General features: G+C 40.0%; 1 protein-coding gene across 1 annotated transcript in view; it reads left to right on the forward strand.

Annotated features, from left to right (window-relative positions):
* Positions 1 to 14538, forward strand: part of CRY2 (cryptochrome circadian regulator 2) — a 35444-nt gene extending 20906 nt beyond the window's left edge. Inside the window, exons 6-12 of the mRNA XM_020798534.3 lie at positions 4 to 144; positions 2369 to 2680; positions 5304 to 5455; positions 5904 to 6106; positions 8571 to 8657; positions 9585 to 9712; positions 12221 to 14538. Coding sequence (XP_020654193.3) covers positions 4 to 144; positions 2369 to 2680; positions 5304 to 5455; positions 5904 to 6106; positions 8571 to 8657; positions 9585 to 9712; positions 12221 to 12238 — 1041 coding nt within the window. The 3' untranslated portion in view covers positions 12239 to 14538. The remainder of the gene's footprint in view (positions 1 to 3; positions 145 to 2368; positions 2681 to 5303; positions 5456 to 5903; positions 6107 to 8570; positions 8658 to 9584; positions 9713 to 12220) is intronic.
* The last annotated feature ends 332 nt before the right edge of the window (positions 14539 to 14870 follow it).

The following is a 14870-nucleotide window of genomic DNA, read 5'->3' on the forward strand; positions in this document are numbered from 1 at the left end:
AAGGCATGGGTTGCGAATTATGAACGGCCACGGATGAATGCCAATTCACTGCTGGCCAGTCCCACAGGGCTCAGTCCCTACCTTCGGTTTGGCTGCTTGTCCTGCCGCTTATTCTACTATCGGCTCTGGGAACTATATAAAAAGGTGAGAATCAGCAAAAAGTTTCTATCTGGTACAGTTTCCTTCACATCTCGAGTAGATTGTATCATTGCAGTAATTTGTAGCATTGTAGATTACACCTTGTGTTGTAATAATTTTGAGTATTGGAATTTTCCTGGGCCTTTTTATTCATTGAATGCATTTTATGGCTTCTGTCATATTCCCAGATCATTTGCAAGAAACACAAAGCAGTGACAAACGGAAACCTACAAAAAACGTAATGGCAGCATAAGACAGTCAAGGGGATTAAAACTGTATCTGGAAAACTCTACAAAACTAAAAGGGCTTTACTTGGTGCTAAAAAGTTAATAAAGTAACGGCTAGCAAATCTCTTTGGACAGAGTATTGCAGCACTGAAAAGGCCCTCATCCAGATTGCCCCTCTTCCTCAACCCAAACAATCGGTGTAGCTGCGCAAGGCTCTCTGTTGAAGATGTCAGTGTATAGTTAGCTGCATATGGAGACATATTTTCCCTTCAGATACTTTGTTCCTACCTACAGTGTAAAAGACTTTAGAGGTCAAAACCACATTGGATCCTTAAATGGAGCAGAGGTGGTTGATAAACACAAACGTAACAGATAGACATTAGGTGGGACAGTAGTCTTGATTTCTTTAAAAGTCTGGCATAATGGAAACAAAGCAGTATGCTGGTACACAGTGTGTCATCTCTCCTCCTGCAAGCAGGAATGGCTAAACAAATCACAAACCTTACATCTACATTTTGTTGTGACTTCAAAACCCAGCATTCTAGGAGGTTTTTTCTCAGCAGATATAAGCTATAGTGGTTTGTTTGTTTGTTTGTTTATTGGCTATTAATGCCTGTTTTATCTGGTAGGAGAGAATGTGGGATTTGAATATTGTGCCAAACAGATTTACAAATGGACTTCTGTATTTTTTTTCACATGCTCCTCTCTGTCATGGGAGAGATCAGGCAGTGTGCACCAGCAAAGAGTAGGAGACAAGCCAGAATTCTGAAGTCTAAATCCAGTATGAATTGACCATGGTTAATGCACAAAGGATTACAGAGAAGCAGACATGAGTGCTGTCAAGCATTTTCCACGTTAGGTGGATCAGATCATCCTCTGACTCCACTGGCTTCCTCTTTCTTGTAGTCCAGAGGATATTTTATAATTTAGAGGATAGTCCTTTTCCCAGAAACTGAGGGAAAATCTAGGGGAAATTTTGTGCCTCTCACTTCTTAGTTTCAAAGACCATTTCAGTGAATGAAAGATAGCCACTTCTATCTGCTATAGGAGACTATGCCTTTCTTTGCACTTAAGCTTGCCTATAATTTTCAAGGAGCAAGAGAAGAATCAGGTGTCTATCAATGAATTTTTCAGGTTTTGTGCCATTCTGTCATGAATCCTAAGGGACAAGGGAAGCATTATTTGTTTTTGTCTTTGTTCTTTTTTTGAATATTTACAAGGACCAGTCACAGAACTGGGCACTAAAAGGAACAAGAGAGCATTTCCGTACATTTTTCTGGCCTACTTGCTGGGATAACGGAGCGCCATAATAATCCTTAATACAAAAGATCACTCGAGTGAGCAAAGGAACAGAAATGAGAACCCAGCTACTGGTATCTAATGGAGATGTGAGCAAGGGCCTTTCAGGTGTAGCGCCCTGTTTGCAGACTATCCTCCGCTTGCAGGCCTAGCTGGTATCAACTTTATTTACATGCCAAGTTAAACCCTGACTTTTCACTCAAGCATTTGGAAGCTAATGAGGTTGTGTGTTGGTATTCAATCTGCTCATTTGCAAATTTTGTTTTCTTTGCACTGTCTGAAACTGTTTTAAAATTGTTTCATTGATTGCACCTCTTTCCAATATTCAATGATAGAGGGTGGGGTACAGATACTTTAACAAATCCATATATACCAAATATTTTAAACTGACTTTACTTTTTTTGCTCTTGAGTTGCATGGCTTTCTATAGCCTTCGTCTACAGTGAAGACTTAAAGGAAATATTCCGACTCGAGGTAATTATTTCTGGCAAAGGGCCACTTGAGAACAACTCTATTGTTCTGAATAATGTTTGTTGCTTGGTACTCTGAGTAAATGACTCCTGAAGATGTTAACAGGTTGTCTTAAAATCTGCCTTAAAAGATTACTTTCAACTTAGGCTTTACTCAGGTTGCAGAGTACATCTGCTGATAATGCCAAAATGTGGTCTTATTTGTATGTACTTTTTTCTTCCCTCTTTCCGTAGGTGAAACGGAACAGCACTCCACCGCTGTCACTCTATGGCCAGTTACTCTGGAGAGAATTTTTTTATACAGCTGCCACAAACAATCCCAAATTTGATCGCATGGAAGGAAACCCAATCTGCATTCAGATCCCATGGGACAGGAATCCTGAAGCCTTAGCAAAATGGGCTGAAGGCAAGACAGGCTTCCCTTGGATTGATGCTATCATGACACAGTTGAGGCAAGAGGGTTGGATTCATCACCTGGCCCGGCATGCCGTAGCATGCTTTCTGACCAGAGGTGACCTGTGGATCAGTTGGGAGTCTGGAGTGAGGGTGAGTCACAACAGTTTGGGACAGAAAGTGGCAGAAAGCATCCGAGTTGTGGAACAGTCCTATAAGCAGCATAACCCTGCAATATTTTTTCTGGTATGGAAGAATATATAGTATGATTGTAGAGAATTTGTCTGGGCTAGGTTTTCTTTTTAAGGAAAATCTGGAACGAAAAAGTTGGTCTCTAGTGAGCACATTCCATTCTTGGGCCAAGTTAAGAGGTCATTAAAATCCCATTGCAATTTTTGCATAGTGAAAACTGGTTCTGTTGTTAGAAACTCAGGTGAAAGTATGACGGATTCCTTGAAATCTATAAACAAAGTTTGTTTTGGTTGTGGTTGTAATATTTCTTGGTGTTTTGAGAATATGACACTGGACAGCTTCATACTGAAGAAGGAAAGTAGTATTCTTGACTGAGTAGACATTATTCCACAACTTTTTATGTCACATAATAGCTCTAAGCATTGTATAATCATGGTTTGTGAGAGGTTTCCATGTTATTTCTCTAACCTTGAGTTACCCAGGTATTCTTGGACTGCAATTCCCAGAAGCCTTCCCTACATCAGGGACCTCCAAACTTTCAACATGGAGGGCCACATAATATATTTTTTATATTTTTAAGGGCCAAAGTAATGCGTGTGCACACGCATGCACTCCCGCCTGCCCACTCGCTCGCCTGCATGGACGGGCAGGATAAAAAGGCCAGACGGGCTGGATGTGGTCTGCGGGCCGTACTTTAGAGACACCTGATATACATAGTTGACTTTGTCAAAGGCTTTGCTGAAGTCTATATATATTAAGTCTACAGCATTCCTAGTATCTATCAGGGTGGGTAGCTTTGTGTGTCTGTGCCTTTTACCCCTGTGGACATTTTAGAATATAGTTAATGGGTCAAATGTTTTTAGTACATACCGTCACTAGGACTGTCTTTGGGGAATAGCATGTCTGATCCTGAAAAGTGTTTCCTGATGGGAAGATTTTGAGCAGCACAGCAACTGCTCATGGTGGGCAGATTTGCGAGTAACACCTTGTAGGATCGGTCTCTGTAAAAGAGGCTAATTAGAGATCTAATTATTTGGAGAAATTGATGAATTTAAGATCTTGTATTGTTACTCTTTGGTTTGTTCATTTATAAGTGATTTCTATATATTTTTTTATTTTATTCTAAGTTGGTTGATAAACACAGACTTTCTATTCCCACCATCAACATCTTTATGTCCTACATTTTTGAAACCATGGAAATTCTCCAAAGAAAACTACTGTATTTTTCCGTGTATAAGACTGTACTTTCGTCTAAAACTTTTAGACTAAAAATTGAGGGTTGTCTTATACATGGAAGTAAGCTGAGGAGAGTACAAAAACAAGTGGAAGGAAAGGCACGGATCAAATTGTTCCTGCTTTGATCCTTGCTGTCCCCTCCACTTGCTAATCCTTAGCAAAAGGAAAGCAGGGATCAAAGCGCTGCAGGATCGCTTTGATCCCTGCTTTGTTTGCTAAGTCCCATGGGGCTTAACAAAAGGAGGCGGGAAAGAATCAAAGCAATCCTGTGGCTGTATAAGGGGGAAAGGAATCAAAATGATTGTGCAGTTGTGGGATTGCTTTGATCCCTTTCCCCCTCCTTTTGCTAAGCCCCACGAGGCTTAGCACAAAGGGAGAGAGCAGGGATCAAAGTGATCCTGCAGTGCTTTGATCCCTTTCCCCCTACACTTGCTAAGCCCCACTTAGATTTCTTAATTTTGGGTTAGAAAAGGGGGGTGTCTTGTATATGGGGACGTCTTATACACAGAAAAATATGGTACCTTTGCTTTAAAGCAAAAGGTGATAGTTGAACATGTACCTCTAGAAGTAAGAAGTAACCCCACTCTGCAGGCTGATATATTGATGCATTCTTTTTGTACTATAACACCCACCCTAAATAAATGCCACAGGTCCCACTATCAGTTTCATTCTCTCTATATATAGTGTCCCACAAATGGTATGAAAGAGCTAAAATAAAAGAAAAAATATATAGTGCCAGCATCTACAAACAGCAGATTTGTAGTGCAGTCCTGTCCACAGTTACAGTCTGTTATGGCCCAATTGAACTGATCTGTAGTTTTCTTGTGTTTCTTTTTCCCCTCTTTATGTGGTCACAGAGTGGACTCTTGTATTTACTTATGGTGGGACTTAATGTATAAGATATCTCTGTGGTTTAGGCATCTGGCTGTGGAGCCAGAGGCTGAAAGTTCAATTCTCCATTGTGCCTCTTTGACAGAGGCTGGACTTGATGATCCGTAGGGTCCCATCCATCTCTGCAGTTCTAAGATGATGAAGACGGACCTATCAATATGCACTTCAGAGTGGGGGCCGGTAGTTTGTGTTCAAGCATGACCTTTTGTTTTAACAAAATATTTTCCTGTCAGGGTAATTTTTATCTTATTTAGCATATTTGTTGCTCTTTCTAAGGTCTAAAAATTTTAAACTGTTGATTGCTTTAAGCATTTCTGCTTCAGCTCTTCAACTGGAAGGAATTCCAGAGCAGCTTGTTTAAGATCAGGAACAAACAAGACTATAACGTAACAGTTTCTTCAGATTGAGCTCTATCTGGAAAGACATTTCCTCATTGTGCTCTTCTCTTTACTCACAGGTATTTGATGAGCTGCTGCTGGATGCAGATTTTAGTGTGAATGCAGGCAGCTGGATGTGGCTTTCATGCAGTGCTTTCTTCCAACAATTCTTCCACTGCTATTGCCCTGTTGGTTTTGGGCGTCGAACAGATCCCAGTGGTGACTACATCAGGTGAGCAAAATATATCTTGACCAGTTCTGTCACTAAATCTTGCCTGTTCCATGAGGGCTGCCGCATGGGGTGGGTGGGGGAACAGGAAATGGGATGTCTACATAGTTCCCTCCTACCCTCTCTTGTTGCCTTTGGCTCTCTGTCTCCTTGAATAAATCCTGGTCCACATGATCAGTATGAAAACTAGTATGCAGCATTAGTAATCAGTGTCTGCATTTATTTTTTCCTCTTCCTTCCTTTTCCCTTTTCCTTTTGTGCTGTGTTTCATGTTCCAAGCGTGTGAAAAAGGATTACACTAAGCCACTCAAGAATCCTTTTTTTTTCTTGCAAGAAGAGGTTAAAAGTGTTTCTGATAACACAGGCCTCTTGCTGTATGGCACTAAGGCATCTAACAGCATACGTACCTCGTTTATTGTGCCAAAAGCATGTGTCTCTATTTATTCTGCAGGCGATATCTGCCGAAGTTGAAAGGCTTTCCCTCACGTTATATCTATGAGCCCTGGAATGCCCCTGAGTCAGTACAGAAGGCAGCAAAGTGCGTCATTGGTGTGGACTATCCCAAACCCATGGTGAACCACGCAGAAACCAGCCGACTGAACATTGAGCGCATGAAACAGATCTACCAGCAGCTCTCACGCTACAGAGGACTTTGTAAGTAGTGACTGCAGTGTCATATATTTGAATTACATAGTCTGTTCAAATGCTGTTTTAAGAGGTAGAACTAGCTTTGCCTACCAGTAAAGGCCTGTTGTCATGAATTGCTCAGCATAGTTGCTATAAGAATAGAAGAGAATAGAAGCACTACTTCATACTACAGAGCAGAAACTGAACACAGAGTTATTTTGGGACCTGTTTAATTTAGCAGTCTTGGATAGTTGCTGCATGTTCAGAACTTTACTTATGACCTTATGTATTGGTATTATAGTCATGAAGTAAAAGTCAGGAGAGAGATGGCCTGGAGCAACTTCTGTAATAATGTACTATGCAACTAAACCTAAAAATTGGTTTGAGAATGTGCAATGCACCATGCTGTGTATCCTCTGTTTTGCTATACAGTATAGAATTAAGAACTTTAATGCAGGCTGCTATAAAAAAGATAGAGCAGTTTGAAACCTGGATTTATGGTAGGATGCTAAAAAATTTATTGGCTCAAAGGAGTAATCAACAATGAAGTACTAACATGAATCAATAAAGACCAAGAAATCATCAAACAAGTAACACACAGGAAGTTAGAATACTTTGATCATGTAAGGAGAAACAGAATTTACAGATTGATACAACTTATCATTTAAAATAAAATAAATGGGGAAAGAATGTATTGGTTGAAGAATTCGAGATGCAGGCTTGAATGTGAGACAACAAGATGGTTTAGAATCGCTGCATCCAAACTCATTACAGCCATGGTGATGTCCAGTTTTAGAAAAAGAACAGTCTTATGGTCACAGATCAACAAAAAGTAGTATTAATGGAGGGGAGGAGATTGAGGGAGAAGCTATAAGGCATGAGACATTATAGGTAAAAGTTGTCTTTAAATTAATAAACCAAAGACAGAAAATTAACGTTCCTTCTAAGAAAAGCAAATAAATTTGTTCACTTTTATTTATACTCTCCTTGTCTCCCCCAAGAGGACCCAAAGTAGCTTATAGCCAGTGAAGCTATTGTAATAAGAGAGTTATGGGTTCTCTGTAACCATTCCCAATTAACAATCTGGCTGCAGCATTTTTGACCCGCTGGAGTTTCCAAACACTTTCCAAAGGCAGCCCCTCATATAGAGGCTAGCAGTAATTGAAAAGGGTGGTAACTACTAGGGCATGTGTTACAGTGGCCAGATCAGACATCTCAAGGATTGGGCATAGCTGGCCACAGTTTTCGCTCTGCAAATGCACTTCCGGTCTCTGGTCCATCCTAATAGCTCCCCACCTACCCCTCAAAAACTCTTGAGTTCAAGTAAATCCTAAAAGTTTCCAGGTTGTGATCTGTAAATGACAGCAGAATGGGAGAAAATTCCACCATACCCAGGTCACCCATATCTTCCCCTGCACAAACAGTGAGGTCTGAGGTGTGCTCTCAGGCACTGATGGGGCAAGATATGATTTGGGACAGAACCCTGGTCATTATAAAAAGTCCCAAACCATTCCTGCTAAGGCTGTCTCAGCACAGATGTTGAAGTCACAAGTCAAATGTGCTCTAATGTCACTCTCAACATCAGTTTGGTTAGCTCAGGAAGAGAGACTGTTGAGCAGTGGGGTGGCACCCCTTCTCCTCCTGGCGTCATCAAGTCGGGTTCCTATAGTACAAGCTAGGTTGGCATGCTCTTCCAGAATGAAGTCCTGGATGGCTGTTGTACCCCCATTTACCATCCTAGCAATTGGCAGCAGTATCTTCAACACAGGAGGCCTGATGCTAAGGCTATCTAAAAGTATCTAACCCAACCCATAAAAAGGACAAAATATCTCTCCTGGGGCTGTTAGAAAGTGCTTGTATAAAACAATGCTCAATTATACAGTCACAATTGTGTGGTAAGTACTGAAGTAGAGTATGATTAGATCAGTGTTCATCATTAACATTTTTTAAATAAAATTGTGTTGTAGCTGTATGTATATCCTGTCTTTGCTGACCTTGTTGGACAATTCCATTGAAATATTATGGTTTTGATGCCTTTCATAATAAAATAACTAAAAATCTTTCAGTGACTTGAATGATGAATTCCAAAATATGTTATCTTAAACTTGGATTAATATCTTTGTTACAGTTATCATCACTTAACACCATAATAGCACATTAGTAAATTATTAGTCACCAGTTTTGAGCCCTGAAATAGGGAGTTCTAAGATCAGGGCAGGGATGGTTTTGGATCTAAAGCACCCTTATTCCTCTGAGAGGTGCCTGGATTAGGCCCTTCAACTATGCCACTCTGGAACTGATGCCACTAACTCCCTCTTGTTGAGCCTCGGTTAGGATTGTTCTGAGATCAGATTTATTACTTTTATTCCTGAGTCTTGACCATGTAAACATATCTCTGTTTTTAATGTTTAAGTTAATCCAAGTGTGCTTCACAATGCATTAAACAGGCATGCCAGTTCTTTAATGGAGGCATTACTATTACTTTCCCCAGGTTTATTGGCCTCTGTCCCTTCCTGCATAGAAGACCTCAATAACCCAGTCGACCCTTCTGCAAACCAGGGAGGCTGCACCAGTATAAGTGAGTACATAAATTTGAGTTTTTTAACAGGCATTTGGTGAGCACAAATGAATTATATACAGTGGTGCCTCACTTAGCGATGTTAATCCATTCCAGAAAAAACATCGCTAAGTGATTTAATCGCTAAGCGATATTAAAAAGCCCATAGGAACATATTAAAACGCGTTTAATACGTTCCTATGGGTTAAAAATTTACCTTAAAGCGCAATTCCTCCATAGCGGTGGCCATTTTGGGTGCCTCTAAAGCGAGGCAAAACAGTGGCGGCCATTTTGTTTTTGCGGTGGCCATTTTGGAACCGCCGATCAGCTGTTTAAAAAAGTTCGCTTTGCCGCGATCGCTTCCCCACGATCATCGCAAAGCGAATTTTAGCCATAGGGGACATCGCTAAGCGATTGCTCCAGCGATGGCCAAAGGTTCATCACTCAATGGAGCAATCGCTAAGCAAGGCACCACTGTATTTCATTTTATTTCATTACATATGTGTTTACCCCACCTTACTCCTTAAAAGGACCCCAATTAGCTATGAAGGAGATTAGTTACACCACAAGTAGCAATGGGAGAGTCTTAACTTTTAAAGCATCTCCATTGTAGTTGCTTCAGAATTCAGTGAGGTCTCTAGAAGCTTGTAGAAGTTCTGTGGAGCCTAAAGTATATTCTCTCTAAACGTGAGATGGCTTGAGAGTACGTTTAAACAGAAAAGCTGGCATTAACTGAAAACTGTATCCAGTGCTACATTCTGACAAATCATAAGGGGAATCTCTGGCTCTTCTGCATTACATTTTCCCAGTCACCAAGAGCCCATTCCTTCCACTCAGGGCAGGGCTACAAATAGTTGCATGCCTAGATGACAATATTTAGGGCTATAGAAGGAAATGTTCTAACAAAACTTTTTTTAAAACTCTCTTGCCCCACACATCTTTTCATAGCACTAAGGCAATCCCACTGTGGCCAGACGTCTCCGAAACGGAAGCTTAATATTGTAGAGGAACACATGGAAGAGTTGTACAAGCGAGCAAAGGTGGTGGCTCTGAATTCACAGCAAGAGCTTTTGCAGGTGAGTGACTGCTAGCTGTCATACACTTGAGACTAAAACCTGGGACAAGAAACTTAAATTTATGTGATCTGGAAGTTGAGTCATGGCATCTGGACTTCTTTCTTATTAGGCTGAAATGTTTCACTAGTCATCCAAGTAAAATTTATGATCATTGATTGCTATTCCATTGTCACTGTATCTGTAGGATCAAGACTGGTGTCTGCACTGGGCATCCTTGAACTGGATTCCAGCAATCCTCCAGGACACGCTACTGGTGTCTGTGCCCGTTTTAAAGGAGCCCCCTTTCAATATATTTTTGGCTTGACAATTTGAACAGACAAGTGGCTGTGGCCTCTGATTTAATGTTCTACAGTACTCTGATCCAACGTTCTTGTAGGGCAGTGGTCCCATCCTTGGGTAACCAGGTGTTCTTGAACTGCAACTCCCAGAAGCCTTCAACACTTAACCCTCTAAGCTAGGTGTGCACACAGTTATCTTCCTTCTCTACACAGCGATCACGTTCAACCCCTTAGGTTCTGGTCACGACAGAACCCTGAATGCAGGTGGGGGGAGTCGGATACACACGAGAGAGGTGGAGCTGAAAATTAGAGGGTATGTTGTCACTATGCTGGCTGCGTGTTGCAATTGAAGAACACTTGGGTTACCCAAGGTTGGGAACCACTGTTCTAGGACATTGGGCAGATATAAATAGTGGCTCAGTCTAGCTGCCCAGTGTGGCTTGGAACACTACTGGTACACCCTTGCCACTGTCACTGAAGAAAAGTTGCGAGAAGCATTTTGCTCAAACGTATGAGTAATGTTAAAACAGCTGGATTTCATCGTACATCCAATTAAGTGTGCTGCTGTCCACAAAATCATATGCCAAATGAAAGCTTTTTGGTCTTTTAGATGCCACAACACTTTTTTTATTTCATGTAGAAGGGTTGATCTCACTGACATGTTTGCCCTCCCCTGCCGCCAAACTAGGATCTAAAGTGTAACTTTTTATTTCCTGGTGGATTTTATTCCTTCTGAACTGACACAGTTATCTTGTGATATAGGCTGGATATGAATTTGTTATTTGCATGAGACCATTATCTGAGCTTCATAGATTAGTGGATATGTGAATCAAGACTCCCTGATGCAAGTCAAGCATGCTATCTCCAATCTTTATTGGGCTAGTCAAATTTTGAAGCCATAATTCTTCCTGTAACATTCCTGGTGTTTTAAAGAATCCTGGAGTCCTTTTCACAACTCTACACTCTATTTAATGTCAACTGCTAACAAAAATGGGATGTTAATAATTTAATAAATATCCTGTAATTGTTTTCTTTTAAATATTCCATCTGTTACAAAGCTTATTTTATTCTTCCTCAGTTTGACTACTGTAATTTTTCATTCTGACCTGCCACATTATCAACTTTATTTTCCATTCTCCTTTTTAAATTCTGCTACTCATTTGGGTTCTTTTTCTTTCCCTATGGCTTGTCTTACCCAAATTTTTCCTCTTGCTAACTCTTACACAGGATTTTTGATGTTAGCATTCAGTTTCCTATTTTTGTTTTAAAAATTCTCACTGTTTGGATCCTCCTCTAGTTGCTTTTATCTCTCCTTTTGGCTAAATCTCTAATTCTGGAACTCAGTGCCTTCTGAAATCTTTATGTCTTCCTTCTTCCAAATGTCTTAAATCATTTCTTAATACATTTCTTCTCCAATCTTTTAATCTCTAATTTCTACCTTCCCAGTGGTCTTGCCATATTTAGATTGTAAGTTGGCACCTAAGATTGTTCCAACTTAATGCTAGAAGCACCACGTTAAATAAAATAATACACCATTAGTCATAGAATCATAAAATCGTATTTTCTTGTGGGTTGATGTTTGCAGTTGAGGATGTGATTGCACTGGAGAGCTGAATCAGTTTAATCTCTTTTGGAATCAGGTCAAATCACTGCCTCCCATGTTGCTGTTACTGTCCACATGGAAAAGTCTAATTATCCCACAAAACAGTGTGAATTGAACAGCTTCAGAAAACAAAAAACAGTCTCTGCTGGTGGAGCAAAAACAAACAAACAAACCAGTGAATAAACACAGAACAAAGCTGGGCTGATTCATGTTTTGCTATATAGCATGTAGTCAGGAAAAAGATTAATCGAACTATATCAATTCTGCTGCAGTATGCATGCTACCTGACAATATATTTCCCCCTGAAGGAAGGTGGATCATATCAGTAACATTGTAGTTTGCTACTTTTAAATTAGAATCTATTTTTATTTTTGTAGGATAGGGTAAGAGGCATACTGTAATATTAAGTAATAATTCTTATTGGGTCTGTTACCATACAGTAATGATTGATTGATTGATTGATAATTGGTCACACATTGTATTGGGGGATTAAAAGTGAGTCTTGATTCTGACAAGTTTGAAGGCAAGTGCTGTAGAGATCTTTCCAAATATGAACTTGTGCTTCTAGGCAATTCTCACTTTCTAGGGCAAAAATACTAACCTTTGGGCTCTTTCATTTCTTTACAGTCTGACATGGGCAATTGACAAGATCAAAATCATGTCCTGGAAGTACCCCTACAGTAACAGAGAAGGATTTCTAACAGAAAGATCAAAACATTGACCAACGACATAACATGGTGGTTGTGTGGATGTTCAACACTGGTAGCTGCCACACAAGGACTCTCAAACTCCAGTGCAGGATGCAGTGAGCATGCTTCAACAATAAAGGAAAGCCATGGAGACCAAATCTCTGGCTCCTGAGACTTTCGGCATCAGTTGGAAAAAGACTTGGGATACTCCTTGCTCATTCCTTGTATATTCCAGTTACTTTGAATGGGACCTGCTTGTTGCTCATTCAGAGCATTACTTACTGTTCTCTCATCTCAGTTGATTTGGAGGTACTGAGATGAACCAAAATGCAAAATACTTCATGGTGCTCATTGAAGTTTCAGGAGCTGCATCTATTAAACACTCCAAACACCTTTTGGCATATTCACAGAATGGAAAAGTGCACAGTGCATCCATATGGGCACATCACTTAAAAAAAGTGTTTGCCCTGAGGGTAGAATGTGTCGATATGCAAAGGGACAGCAATTATTACTAGGGCAATAAAATAATAGTAAAATTTGAAGTGTGGAAATGACAGTAACAATCTGTTAAATCTGAAAGGTAGTATGGCTCCTTAACCACATAATGTTCATGTTCATTTTCAGTGATTCTGAAAATGCATGTTCTAAACACCTTATTTGCCACCAGGGAAGGCTACATTTCCACAGGGCAGAACACTACTTCCTTAAAACAAACACCAAAAAAAGTTTCTTTTTTTCCCAGGGGCAAGTTACTAGCCATTATGCTTGCAGATATACACATGATAGTAAAGCCAGATGAGATGCTGTATACCTTTCTCATGATCAGAAATGCCCTATGAAGCTTTTAACTCTAGCGATTACTTGGAGAAGTCGAGTATGTTAGACAAGGTGAAACACATGCTTCATTTGCATAATTTATACAGTTCATAAGTTCTTGCAAAAAAATCTTTAGTGAAGATTTTTTTAAACCACAAACTATAAGATAGTCCTGCCTATGTGAACATCTTTCTTATAAGTCAGAGCAGCTATGCTTAGTTTTGGAAGATTTCCATCTGTATAACAAACTGGAATTTTCATCTTCCATTGTCAATTCCTTGATCACTATGGAGTTAATGCTATGTTAGGCTGAAAGACCTGTGTGAATTTGCCCCCAAATCATTTGGTTGACCACATTTTCCAGTTGTAGGTTACAGTGCACTAGTATCTTTTTTTAAGTATTCCCTGCATCCTGTACTCTATGCTGCATGCCTTGTCTTTCCCTTATTTAAATTGTAGCCAGACAACATGATTCCATCAAGTTATTGTTCACTTTGCCTTTGTTTTCAATGTAGCCTTGGCAGAGTTGCTAGACACCCCCTCCCCCACTTAGAGCAGTGGGAACTACCAGGCTATGAGAAAAGACTGTGTCATATCTAGTTATCACACAATGAAATGAACTGCCCTATATAAAGCCCTTTAGTCCTCTTAGCAGTTAGATATCAAAAAGCCGATCATAAATGGACTAACATTCCTTAGTGGCTTATGGGGCATAAAACGTCCCAGTACAGTGGTGCCTCACAAGACGAATGCCTCGCGGGACGAAAAACCCGCAAGACGGATGGTTTTTGTGATCGCTATGGTGCCTCGCAAGACGGTTTCCTCTATGACCATGATTCACAAGATGATTTTTTTCCAAGACTGATGCCTCACAAGACAAAAAAAAATTCATTCGTCTTGTGAGGTTCCCATAGGAATGCATTGCAATGCATTCCTATGGGAAACCGCTTTTCACAAGATGATTTTTTTACAAGACATTCGTCTTGCGAGGCACCATTGTAGTTTTGCTCGTTTGTGACATTGAGCACTAAAACTAGGGACTAGACTTTGGATTACTGAACAGGAGAACAAATGTGATGAAAGATTAAGCCTTGAAGATGTAGAGAAGTTGCATCCTTCTAGTGAAGGGGCAAGTGGGAAATCATTTCTCAGATAAGCTTCTGCAGATACTGAGCAAAACACTTCGACATATTTCCTAAGCAAGAAATGAACTATTCAGCCCTCATGCTGGTGTCTTTTCCTAAGGCATTTCTGGCTCCCTTTACAGAAAAGCCAAATACAATCCATGTTAATTCTTGTTCTGAAACAGAGGAGGAAGGAAATGCACTTTCTACACTTTGGGTTCAGACTGTGACCTTTGTACCTTCATCTTGAGATATTTCCCAGCTTTTACAGTTGTGTTGTATCTATTAATTTGTTTTATAAATGTCTTTATTCCTCTTTGTTGTCTAATTGGTAATGAATTCAGCTACTCCAGTAACATTGCCTTGTATTCTATGTTAAACACTGTGCCTAATCATAAAATGACTAGATTTGGGAAGGGAATACTCAGTTCCAGAATAATGTACAGCTGACCTTTTCTTCAACTTTGTTTAAATGTTGACAGCAAAGAGCACTCGAAACATGCAAGCTTCATTCCCCACAAAATTACTTTGCTTCTAAACAATAGGGGACAAATCAGAAACGTAGAAACTGGAACAATTTTGGTTGCTTATAAGCCATAAGATGAAAGAGGTTCCAGTTACATGCTTGGGACAAAGGTAAAAAGTGAA

Source organism: Pogona vitticeps, chromosome 1 (assembly GCF_051106095.1).
Source record: "Pogona vitticeps strain Pit_001003342236 chromosome 1, PviZW2.1, whole genome shotgun sequence".
Classification (NCBI taxonomy): Eukaryota; Metazoa; Chordata; class Lepidosauria; order Squamata; family Agamidae; genus Pogona; species Pogona vitticeps.